We start from the raw sequence: 13395 nt of genomic DNA, 5'->3' as shown, positions 1-13395 counted from the left end.
CAGGAGGCCCGGCAGTGGATTCAGTCCCTCCGAGGCTTCGTTTTCGCGAGGAACCTTCCGCTGCACTACGTGGAGCACCTGGATGCCTTGGAGAAGAATGTCGGCAAGCTTCGTGTAAAGCATGCAAGGCTGACTGCGATAGGGTTTTCTCGTGCAAGGCAGGAGAAGAGTATGTGGCGAGATGCTTGTGGCGATCTCACCTCAGCGATCTGTATTTCTCAAGCTGACAGGCTGCCACAGCAGCCTTCTCGCAATTTTTAAAAGGCTTCTTTTGGGGCCACCAAGCGATGCCTTGGTGGTGCTTGCATATCGCTTGCCATCCATGACCCCTCTTTGCAGTTGTTATAGCAGTGCCACTCTTTAACACCGAGAGCCATGGCTTGTTACACGCGATCGGTGCACCCAGGAAGCAGTTAAACGAGTGAACACAATCCGCAGCCAGATGGAGGAAGGTGGGGGGAGAACACTGGCCTGCTCGCTATTATAGTTTTCTCAACATCTCTGCCATCCCCCTATTTTGATTTTTTTCATGCAACCCGGTTATAACAATGGAATTTTTGTGGCACTTGAATATTGTTATAAGTGGGTTCGACTGTATGTGGTCTATGCACAACCAGGGGTTTTTATTTTCGGGACTTCGCTTATCTTAAAACTCCATTCATGTTTAAATTCTCCCCTGTTTTTACAACTTCAAGTTAACGAGGCTTTACTGTATGTTCCATCTATTTCGCACATGTTGGTAGTACTGCGTGAGTCATACAAGAAGCCAGATGAGTTCACATGCTGTCACACTTTTGGGGCTGTAGGGTCATTCTTGTGTATTAAGTAGACACACCATAATGGAATCTGGAATTGTGGAGTTTATTGCCAAAGGGGAGTTGTCAAATAATTTATCTGTCGCACTATGTATAGCAAGCACTCAGCTTAATTTGAATGTGCCTTCAAATGATGTTTCACCTCACTTTGTTTTTCAGGGTGTGAATGCAGAATTGGACGTGATCGAGGGCAGCATGACAGTGACGACAACGCGCAAGATGTGGGACCCATACATCATTCTCAAGGCACGCGACATGATCAAGCTCCTGTCGCGCAGCGTGCCGTACGAGCAGGTGAGAACGAGTGACATGGGCAGCCAGGCATGAGGACAGGCTTTAGACTCTAGCCTGCATAAATGTGCACACGAGGGGGAGCCTGAAGCCCCTCCCTGTTGGCTGAGCAGGGGCACCAATTCTGTGAAGGCAGGGAAGTTGATGCACATCTCAAGAGGCATGAAAGGTGCGAGAAAGGCAGCACATGCCATGCAATTGGAGACGAATTAAAAAGGCCACTGCTAGTGGACGGGGGACATCTGTGACACTGCTGTTTCTAGGGCACGAACAAAGCTGTAGACCCCGAAAACTACCCCAGTAGGCACACATCTATTTTGACCGATCTGCCTACGACGAAAACCTCCGCTCCCACTTAATGCAAAGGAGGTGTTACGATTTGCGCCTAGGGATGTATTCTGCGAATCTCACTTTTGGCAATACTACAGCCTTGGTCATGCCTTCATCATTGGCACCCGCCAACTGGCTGATTGAGTACTACTGCGATTTCCTGTTTTCCTGTTTTGGTTTCGTAATGGTTATGACTGCTAGCGCCACTCCGCGCCCAACACTGTACGGGTACCCTGCTGTGTTCCTTTTTCCCTCATTGGAATAAACAGATTCGTTGTCTGGTCCCCAACTTGAGCAGTCCAGCTCTTATTTTGCGGCGCTTCGCACCCCGGCCATTAGGCCTCTCGCCATAGGTCCTGCGTCCAGCTGCCCTGTCGAAGCTCTGCTACAAACTGGCGATGGTATCAACACTCCCATGCCGTTTTGCTGCTGCGGACGCCGGTTCCTGCATGCACGCTGCAAGTGTTCCACTTGAGCAACGTTCAGCTATGTAGCACGTTGTAGCTGTGCCGCGTCCGGCTGTACAGCGCGTTCTGTTGCCGTTCACATACTACAAACTGGCGACGAGGTAACTGTTTATTCTGCTTGCTGCTTGCCTCTGCCATTCTACTACAGTCTAACCCACTTATAACAATATTCAATTGCCATGAAAATTTTATCGTTATAACCAATAATTGTTATAACAGGGTTGCATGAAAAAATCAAAATAGGGGGATGGCAGAGCTGATGCGAGAAAACTATAATAGCAGCTAAGCCAGTGCCCCTCCCAAGCACCTTCCTCCATCCAGCTGCTGATTATGTTCACTCATTTAACTGCTTCCTGGAAGCTTCGATCGCGTCACAAGCCGTGGCTGTCGGCGTTAAAAGTGGCACTGCAATAACAACTTAAAAGTGGGGTCACGGGTGGCTCGCAATATGCAAGCACTGCCGAAGCATTGCTTTGGTGGCCCCGAAAGGGCCATTTAAAAATTGTGAGAAGGCTGCTGGGGCAGCCTGTCAGCTTAAAAAATCCACAAGAAACGCTGAGGCAAGATCGCCACAAGCATCTTGCCATGCACTTCTCGCTGGCTTGCACAAGAAAACCCTATGTCTGTCAGCCTTGCATGCTTTACGTAAAGCTTGTGTACATCCTCCAAGGCATCCAGGTGCTCCACGTAGTGCAGCGGAAGGTTCATCGCGAAAACGGAAGCCCCAGAGGAACTGAATCATCTGCCGGGCCTCCTGTGAGGACAATGTTGAGGCAGCCTGCCCTACCATGTCATCGCTGCCATCGTCGCTGTTGCTATGTGATGCAAGCACATTCGCAACGATCGCCTCATCGGTTAGAAGCACTTAGTTTCAAAAATCTATAGCCGTGCACTTTCTTTTCACCGGCAACGTCGTGCATTGCCGATGATTAGCAGGCGGATCAGCCATTTTCCGTTTCGGTGGCGTGTAAAATGAGGCTGAGAAACCGCGCGACCAGGCACGATTTTGACGCAACCAGCAAGGATGAACGCGAGCGATTAAGCTGTTTGCAGAACTGCGCTGAATGAGGAGCCAGCGAGCAACAGGCGAGCAACCTGCGAGCAGTGCAGTTGACGCGGTCCATTCGTGTTTCAGAGGATGGGGTGGCTTAGAGCTATGGGTGCAGCTCATTCGTGTTCGGAGGGGTGGAAAGGCAACGGGAGAGAGGCATGCGGAGATGGCTGGAAAACTAGCGCGCTGCGGCTGTTGGAGCAGAGAGCCATCTTGCAGCGGCTCGAATGTCTCGTTTTCATTTTTTTCTTTTTTCAAGGATTTCACATTTCACTACCTTTCGGCTCGGACACCCAGCAGCCAGATTTTATCGTTGTAACCGCTACTGCGACATGAGGGCATTGTAGTAAGCGGGTTATTTCACCATGGAACACATACAAAAATTGACGCTGCAGCAGCTTCTCAATGTTATAACCGATATATTGTTATAACCCGTATCATTATAAGTGGTTTCCACTGTACTGCTCCTACATGGCTTCCGGCATGCAAGACGCTACTACTCCTACTTCTGCTCCGTCAACCTCAACTCCCCCGTCTTTGTTCTCGGTGCTCAGCATGGCTATCGTGCCCCCCATGCCGTCTTTCCTTGCATTACCCGGTACTCCTTTGGTACCGTGGTTGACTTGGATAGTTTTTTTTTGCACGTTTCTCCAGGCGATTGGATGCGAGGCACTACAAGATGAGAGGAAGAAGGCCATTTTACTGAGTAATTTAGGATTTGAGGGGCAGCGTCTCTACTACAATAAGGCGTCACAAATGGACCTGACAGCTGCAACATTCTAAGACTTTCTTTGCATCTTCAACCAACATTATGAAGAAAGCACAAATCTCCTGGTAGATCGTATTACTTTCAGTGACAGAAAACAATGACCCGGGGAAACCTTCCAGGACTTCATCACTGCTTTACAAAGGCTAGCGCCTGCTTGTGTGTTTGGCACTTAGCACGACGAGTCCCTTCGTGACCAAGTCTTGCAAGGCATTGCATCAGCAAGAATACTACTGGTACCGGCTTTCCTGCTGCATCCACTTCATTACAACCTCCTGTTTCATCCCCGCGACCAGTATCACCCTATGCAGAAGAATCTCCTGAGCTTCCATCTGACATTCCCTCCCAAGACAGGGCTTCCAAAGGCACTCAGGACACCAACACACATTCCAGTTCATTTACGAGTAATAATTCCTCTGGTCCTACTCCACAGGCTTTACTGCCTTGGTTCATTTTTTTTTTTTACAGAAGTTTCAACCCTCCCATGTGAATTTGGCTGTTATGCCAAAAATGTCTTTTCTTACATGTTTATTAGGTAAATAGTATGCAAGTAGTATCCTTCAAAAGGGGGATTTCTTGCAGCATAAACTCGCAATGCGCACATCTCCAAGTTTCTCTATGGTAAATAACGATTATATGAATTCTTTCCTTATGCAAAAAAAAAAGAAAGCATCTTCCATTCTAACTAGGTTCTTGGTATCCTCACAGAGGGGATACCTTACATTTCTTGTACCTTATAATTCTTGCTGCGTAAACGTGCTGTATGCACGTCTTCACTACGGTAATGATCACCATGATGCCAAAAGTCTTTTCCATGTTACTTAAGTCCTTTAGTATCGTCACAGGGGGGGACTCCTTGCATTCTTGCAGAGTAAGCACGCACTACACACATTCTTAAATCTATGACAGCCACAGAGCTGTCTCAACTCAGGCTCGGAGCGAATGAGCCACCCATCCATGTTGTCCAAGGGGGTACATGGATGTTTGCATTGTGTGTTTTTCTTTTATTCAGTGAATTCTTATTATCATGTTTGACGCGTATTTGCAAGTACGCATCCCTTCGTTGTCCTCCCAAGACAGGTACATTTGCAAACTTCTGTGCAATTGTGTTCATGAACCTGTGTTCATATTCGATGTCATTATATTGTATGCTTTCTTTCTTTAAAAATTGGAGAAACCAAAGATGTCTGCTTAGAAAAAAAAAATTATGTGATAGGCACACAGACCTGAATTTTCTACTGTATAAAAATGTCATCCACCAAACACTTGTGCTTGCATGTGATTTAATATTCACAACTCACTTCAAGTTAATAACACATGGCATGTAGTGGGTCACATTCCCACTGCATTTATATTCCATTTGGCCAGTGCCAACTAAAATGTGTCACTGATGCATGTCCATCAGCTATGCTATTTGTAAGCCCTATTCATTGTATACTGTAAAAGCCCACATATAATACGAGCCCGCACATACTGTATTTACTTGCGTAGTACATAGCACTTTTTTGTTAAAAAAATTGATGCAAATTCAGGGGTGCGATCATTACGTGGGTGAAATTTCCCGCGAAAATAAATTCTTTTGTCATCCTGCATTTGCTGCGGGATGAAAACAGGTTAACAAGCAGGCGGCTGCCGCTGTAACAGTGCGGGACACCAAAACAAGTATGGCGGCCGGCGGAGCAAGCCGAATGCGATTTTTGTTCTTCTCGTGAGTACATTACGTGCATTGAAACAGTTTCTTCCGTATCAGTAATGAGTAATATTGTTAATTTTGGCAAGCTTGCGACAATAACATGGCCATGTCCATTTTGAAGGGACAGAAACAGAAATAGGTGCGCATAGCTACCAGTGACATAGAAACACACGGCGGGCATGCTGCAGAAACTGCGGCATTTGTCTTCACTACTATCCTAATACAGCACATCTCCACTAAGGGTGGGTGAATATCTTAGCTGCGTTACAAGCATCGGCATATGAATAGGGTACACTTCTTCTGTATCAGTGTAAACGTGGCCACCATAGTTGCCGCTCGCGATTTGTTGCTTGCCCACGAGTGCAGACGAGAAGAATCGAAAGGCGCCTTTTTTGTTGTTGGCCAAAACCATTATGAAGCCTACAAGTAATAAAGCCAAGGCAAATTTGGTTGTAGCTTTTTTTTCTTTTCATGGAAGTGCGGAAAGTGATGAAAGGAATGAAATGGGGCGTCTGCCTAATGCTTGTTGCGTGCAGACCGCTTGGTGTGTCTTCAAGAGTTGTTCGCGTAGCATTTAACAGCATTCGACAGATGGTAAGCGCAATCATCATTAGCTAGACTTGGCGCACAACATATCGCTACGGCAGGTTCGGGGTGCGACCATTACAATGGAAAGAAAAAAAATCGAATTTTGACGGCAAAATTTATGGCCGCGATCATTACGCAAGTAAATACGATAGTGCAAGGTGAAATTTATGGGATGTGAAATGTAAAAAAAAAGTTTTATCCACGTACAATACGAGTACATTTATAAGTAAACATTTAAGTAAACATTTACTTAAATTGCACTCCACACTTCAATCACTGTCTTCCTCAGCTGCGCTCTCTTCGGATAGTTCCTGGTTGGACATCTCTCTCAGTTTGAGCGGTCCGAGTGTGTGTCACTTGTGAAAACAAAAGCCACCCACATTCGCTTATAGGCATGCACCGTGCTTGTGCATTGCTTGCATGGTTGGATGGGGTGCGGTCACAAAGGCAGCTAACTGCACAGGTGAAACCAGGAAACGTGAGTGCAGTCTGCTAGGAAACATGCACGCAACAGCAAGCAAAGAAAGCAAAAGCTGTGTGTGCTTAGTGGACAGTATGATGTGCACCAATCGCACAGGGTGATCAGTGCCACGTGGCAGTAGGTGCCAAGTTTTGATGAAGCAGCACTGGTTCTCACTCAGTACAATCATTGTACCAAGTCATGTGTGCATCGGAGAAATCTTGACACATTAGTGCATTATCCGCTGTGCTGCTTTAGTAGATTTGAAATGTTAATTGGCGTCCCCTGTTTTCTATCACATTGTAATGAAGAATAATGCCTGGCTTTAGGCAGCAGGATTGCCAACAGCATCACATGCCATAGAGGCTATAGCTTTGAGATTGTGCTCGGTGATGCGCTCTACCAGTCACAAAGTTATCAAGGAGGTTTATTTGATGAAGGGTTGATAACTGGTATAGTGCTTCACTTAGCACAACCACCAGGCGTTCTTCTTCATTACAGTATGGTCACGTGAGGGAGTTGGAGTTGTCTTTCACAGCATTTTGGAAGAAAGAAAGAAACCACGCGCCTGTGACGCGGTGCCGCAGCCAATGGAAATTTAGGCTGCTACAGACGCCAGACACTGGCTTTTTCACTCAATGAGCTATTTGATGCTTTCACATGAAAAAAACCCATGCATTACATGGAAAATAATTCATAAAATGCGTCCTTTGAACAAATGAAGGCTATTCTCTTCAACAGCGCGTTATCGTGTAAATTTCATTTCACAGGAGCTCAAAAGGTAAATTATTCAAGCGAAACACTGTTACAGGAAGGAAACACTAACTAATTTCATCAAAATGTCCCTGTGCAAACTCTGGAGGTACATTTCTCAACCCAAATCTGGCATTCAATTTCTGGCAAGTGAAAATGCAACTATCACGAATAGCTCTAAAATGGCTTGCCTCCAATTAATATTTTTAATCAGTTTTCACTTGGGAAAATGGCGCTACACCCCTAACACGACTTTCTAGTAAGCAGCATTCTGCATTTGCTTTTTAATCTGAGTAAAAATATCCAGGCCCCAATCAAATTCCCAACGCTATTTTAAAGCGGTATGCTGAGGTGCTCATTTCTCCTTGTGGATATCTTTACCAAATCTCTTGGATCTGTTGGCGTTCTAAAACTCTGGGGGTGGACTAAGATGATAGCAATTCACAAAAAAGGATTCAAAAATGATGTTGCTAATTACCGGCCAGTCTCTTTGACAAGTGCATGTTTCAAAACCCTGGAGCACATTTTAGCTACCCACCTAATGAAACTTATGGAAGAAAACAGGATTTTAGGTAAAAATCAGCACGGTTTTCGACAAGGCTACTCTACACTCACAATTCTCACTGAGGTTACACATGAAATCGGTGAATGTATTGATGGAACGGTTCAAATAGATATCATCATCATTAATTTACGGAAATCATTCGATAAAACATCCCACAGAAAGCCGCTTATAAACTTGTCTCATTTCCTTGGTAATACTCAGCTATTAAAATTTATAGAGACAAATTTTTCAGAGAGGGAACTGTTTGTTTAAATAAATTGTTTCCATTACCAAGAAATCAGTTTGACCGGCGGATGTGCCACCAGGATCCGTTATAGGCTCTTTACTTTTTCCATTTATATTAGCAATGTGGGTGCAGGTTTTTCAAAACAAGTAGCAAGAAAGCATTAGTATGCAGATGACACCATTGTGTATGCTAAAATGTGCTCCCCCAATGACCAACAGACACTTAGTAACAAGCAAAAAAAAAAAATTTAGTCTGGTGTGAAGAGGGGGAGGGGGGGAATGGAAATTAATACACCAAAAACTATTTTTATATGCGTAACGGGCAAAATGATCTATTAGCTTTTCCTTCAATGGTGCAAAATTAGCTGAAGTTAAGGAACTTAAATACCTAGGGATTCATCTTACACATGGTTTGAACTGGTCAGTACATGTTGACAACATTTGCAATGAGGCCCCATGTGTAAACTTTCCTCCTAGCGACGAAAACTTCACCATGCCACACCGGAAATAAAAACAATGGCTTACAAGATGACTGTACTTTCTGTACTGACTTATGCAAGTCATATTTGGGACCCATGCACTTAACAAAACACACTAAAATGTGAGCGTGTAGAAAACAAGGCCTTGAAGTTTATATTTTAATTGGTATGCTAGAACACAGTCTGTTACTGAACTTAGAGGCAGAGCTGAATTTATGACTGTCAAGTGAAAAATGCAGCTTAATAGGTTCATATTCTTATTTTTCACGTATTGAGCGGAGACTATAAGGTGGAATTAGAAAAACACATCATGTTACAGAATCCTGCTAACCCCCAAACAAACCATTCAAAACATATCAACCCTCTTAATTATAGAACAGAATCATCGAAACACTAATTTTTAGTTCGATGCACAAATGAGTGGAATAACTTACCACTATAAATAGTTGAGTGTCTTGACTTACAAGCTTTTGAAAAGGCTGTTTCTAAATAGTATTTGTAAACGGTTGTTTGTTTTATATATTTTGTATAATTATTGTTAATGTTTATTTTTAAATCATTATTGCTTGCTGCTTGTCAGTTTCACGTGTTCAGCGTCATTACATTGTCTCATATTTCCTAAATTATTTTCATTGGCCTATACAGCGATGTACTTTAACTTGTTATGTTTAACTCACGTGATTAATTATTTTCATATTTTGACATGTTGTGTCTTCATATCCCAATTGCTATATAGTATTGAATTCTTTAAACTTGTGCTAGCTTTGTACATAATATCCTGACAGTAAGAATCAATCAATAAATAAAAATATTCAAAAGTTGAAAAATTCTATGCAGTCATTTGAACATGTTTCATGTCCACATTTCGGAATACTGTGGTTTCACTGTGGCGACTGTCTGTGCAATGTTCAGCTATACTTTCTTGGCTACTTTTGTGATCTTTGGTCCAGACTGGCTAGCTCTTGTCTGGCTTTGGGAATTCCATGGCTAGTACTTTAGGAATATGGGCACCCTGGCAATCCTAGTCGGGCCCATAAATTCCATTGCAGAGATTAATAGCGCACATTTTCCCTGGTTGCCAGGCCATCCGGGTGCTGGAAGACGGTGTGGGCTGTGACATAGTGAAGATTGGCAGCCTGGTGCGCAACCGGGAGCGGTTCATCAAGAGGCGCCAGAGGCTGCTGGGACCCAATGGTACCACACTCAAGGTGTGAACCCTTTTACGGCTGTATCTGCTGCGCTTGGTGGTCAATTCTGCCCATTGTCATTTTGTGGCTCAAAACTTCCGACTCTTCATGGCACATTTTTAACACAATAATGCTAAGGGCTCTGTGTCGCAGAAAATCTGGCGTCGGTGTCCTGCATCCAGCGGCCTGCGTCGGACATCGTTTTAGCACAAAGAATTTGGAACCACACATACCCAGGCCCTCCATGTGGTGAAAGGAAGTTACTGAACTAATTGAATTTCTCAAGCTTAAATTAGTAGAAAAATGGTAAAGTACGACATACACACAACCTGCATACATGATAGCGTCGGATTATAAGTTGAATATACGAGAAAATATAATTCTCTTATGCAAAAAAACAAAAAAAAAAAACACACACACACACAAACCCCTTTTCCAGCATTTCTACCATTCATAGAACGGCCATAGCCTCCCAGGTTTGCGCATGTAAATCCCAAAGGCTATAAAGTGGCATGCCCAGTTCCTTCCAACATCTCCACAAGGCGCTCACCTCCGCTGCATCTTGGCCCACAAGAGGCCGCGTTTCTACCAGAAGGCTTGCCTTCATTCATAGCGTTTGCCGCCATCATTTCTCGGTAAATAGTGCGGTTACATGAGCTGCAATTGCCGGGAAGCGTGAGAAGCAGTCATGGATCTTTGAATGCTATTGCGTTTCACTCTTAAAGGCGAAGCTTAAGCGTCTTCCAAATTTTTGCTGAAAGGACAGCAAAAGATTTTTTTCAGGTCTACAGACATGAACAAAATTTGTATTGTGTAGTTTTTTTGGACATTCTGGTCACGTGCACCAACCATTGCAGCTGAGTGTCCTGCAATTTTTCTCCAAATTAATGGTAAAAATTAACATGCACACTCACAATCCATGCCTTTAAACAGATGATCTTTAGAGCAGCAATTTGGTGGATGTTCATCATGTAAAAAGGGGAGTATTGTGCTAAAAACACATGGATAACAGAAGTAGAAATGGACAGGATGTGAACGTCTTGTACACTTCTACTTCTGTTGTCCATGTGTGTTTAGTGCAGTACCTTCATTTTCCAAGACGATCTTTAACAGCAACCCTGTGTTTGCCACTTATGAGGTCGTGATGGGAGCTGCAGCATGGGTCCTGGCAGCTTGCGTAACTTTTTTTTATACATGTGCAGAGCCCTTATTGCTATGAACAACTGTGTCAGGCATTAAGGTTTTAACTGTGATGTGACCTTCATAAAGCAAGGTTCATTTTTATGCCGTGAGGAGTCAAGTGGCACAAAAGCATTTAAAGTTCTGTGCCAATTCTGCACCAATTAAGATTCGCTGTAGTCGACTGCATTATCCTGACACATTGTGTCCACTGTTCGTGTTCGCAGCATGTGTTGCCACCTTTGATGTCATGTGAAGCAGCTCTTTTGTCTGCCTGGCTCTGATTTGGTTTCAATGCAGTGCCGTGTACGAGAAGAATAAGGAGAAATGAGCTGCTTGATTGTTTGTTGAACAGTCCCTGGAACAGTTTGCACAAATTATGTAGCTGCGTACGGTACAGCTGTGGTAAAATGTTTGTGCTGCAATTTAAGTTAAGCGCTTCATATTAAGAGAGCTGCAAACGATTACAAATTACCCTCCTATCTAGCCATGCTTTTTCTCCTCAACTCGTTCGCCGAGGAATCGGGGCTAGCGCCTCCTTCACTGGCTCTGCATCATGATACGACAATGTGTCATCTACTTCCGGTGTCTTGGAGCTAGCGCAAAGCCTCTCCGCTAGCTGCCTGGCCGTCGATCCCCAGTAAGCAGCGTGCATTGCAAATGTTCTGTTGCAGCGGTGAGTGTGTCCAGTACTTCGGTAAACGCAGGCAAGCTGGGTGCTTTGATGGATGGGCGTAAGCATAAACTAAAGCCCTTCGTACTACCGTATTTACACGATTGTAAGTCGACTCGAATGTAAGTCGACCCCCCTATATCGCGTGACCGAAAAAAAAAAAAATAAGAGAGCATACCCGAGGGCGCATTCGATAACGAAAATTTATTAGTAGCTGACATGGTCACTGGGCTACTCGTCTTCACTAGTGCTGCCATCGTCATCGTTGCTGCGGTCCTACAGCGCGTCGTGGTCCAGCGAAATTTCAAATTTGGCAAACGACCGCACCAGGACATATTGCAGAACAGCAGCCCACGCCAAATGCACCCAACTACACGCAGCCGTCAGGGAGGCTCTTTTGACAGGTCCGGTTGGCGTAATTTCGCAGTCTTCTGCCGCCAGCCACTCGTTGTACTCGCAGCGGAGCAGAACCTTAAAATTAAGGCGAAGGTCCGGGCTTGTTTCATGACCACGTCGCACTTCACTGGCAGGGACCGATCACGGATTTCAGCGACGTATGCCGCAAGCTTAGCCTACAGCTCCGGAAAGCGTCCAGACTTTGGCACGTGGGAAATTTCTCACTTGTCGTCACAGGTGAAAATTTCGCTTCGCTGCAGTCGCCACTCTCGCACCACCCGTTTAGAAACATCGAAATTTCGGCCCGCTGTACAGGGAATTGTTTCTTCGGCGTAAAGGATGGCAGCCCTCTTGAACGCTGCTGTGAACGAGTGCCGAACGATTAGTGGGCCTGGAGCACTCATGACGACTGGGGAAGCATAGATGTAGCCCGTAGCCGGCAGTCAAGTGGAACGCGTCAAACCAATGCCATACCAATACCAATGCCTTCAAACCGAGAAAGAGAAACCAGCGAGCGGTGTCTGCTCTTCCATGAACTACCGATACTCCCCGCAAGCGCCGCCGTTCTGAGGGTGCCGCCGCAAATGGGAACAGCGGCGCTTCCATCAACTATCGACACCCCCCCATGAGTGTTGCATGCACTGTAAAACTCTCAAAAATGTTGAAAAACCCTTCCGAAAAGTGAACAAACACGCGGGATAGCGAAAAGATACGGGTAGGGCCATAGAGCAAACATAAAATTCTAACTACATTGAAGCTCCCGTTGGTATCGCTTTTTTTGGCGGGGCCATGTTTCGGTTCCGATTGTAAGTCGACCCCCCAACTTCAGACTTCCAAATTTAAAAAAAGGGGTCGACTTACAATCGTGTAAATACGGTACTACTGCTATGATGAAGGGGCTCCAGCATAAACTTGAGCAGCCTGCTCGGTAGAGCCACCTGGTAGCGCAGAGCTTTACCGGCCAAACAGAGCCAATATTGCTGTAACCAAGCTTAAAACATTGATAAAGACAGCGTGTTCTTGATTATGCTGCTGCCGAAAATTTACACCAGCAACAAAGTAGAATACACTTGGTTACTGCTACAGTCGACTCCTGTTAATACGAAGTTCACGGGGACCGCAAAAAACTTCGAATTAAATGAACTTCCAGTTAAGCACAAAGCACAAAAACAGCACTTTATTGGTAGCGAAATCGAGTATTTTCCCTAAGAAAAATAGTCGGTCATCTTTCTCTGTTTCTTCTTGCCGAATCGCGCTGCTGAAAGCAAGTTCTGCAGGCTGTAGATGTGGCGGAACGCTTCTTCCACGTTACCTTCAGCGGCAAGGAAGCGCTCCGCGAGAGCAAGGCCCACAGCTGCATCGGCAGCCTTAGGTGGTGGCTCGTCTTCAACGTCATAGTCGCTTTCCTGGGGCCGAATAATCTCCACAATCTCTTTATCCGTTAGTGCACCGCACGTTTCGACCGCCTTGTCTACGG

At 45.0% G+C, this 13395-nt stretch overlaps 1 protein-coding gene across 1 annotated transcript in view; it reads left to right on the top strand.

The window, feature by feature from the left end:
• Positions 1-13395, top strand: part of LOC126538326 (KRR1 small subunit processome component homolog) — a 62703-nt gene that overhangs the window by 14989 nt on the left and 34319 nt on the right. Inside the window, exons 3-4 of the mRNA XM_072288012.1 lie at positions 975-1109; positions 9566-9691. Coding sequence (XP_072144113.1) covers positions 975-1109; positions 9566-9691 — 261 coding nt within the window. The remainder of the gene's footprint in view (positions 1-974; positions 1110-9565; positions 9692-13395) is intronic.

Source organism: Dermacentor andersoni, chromosome 4 (assembly GCF_023375885.2).
Source record: "Dermacentor andersoni chromosome 4, qqDerAnde1_hic_scaffold, whole genome shotgun sequence".
Lineage (NCBI taxonomy): Eukaryota > Metazoa > Arthropoda > Arachnida > Ixodida > Ixodidae > Dermacentor > Dermacentor andersoni.
The sequence above is the reverse complement of the archived record's forward strand: the minus strand, read 5'-3'. Positions and strand labels throughout refer to the sequence as shown.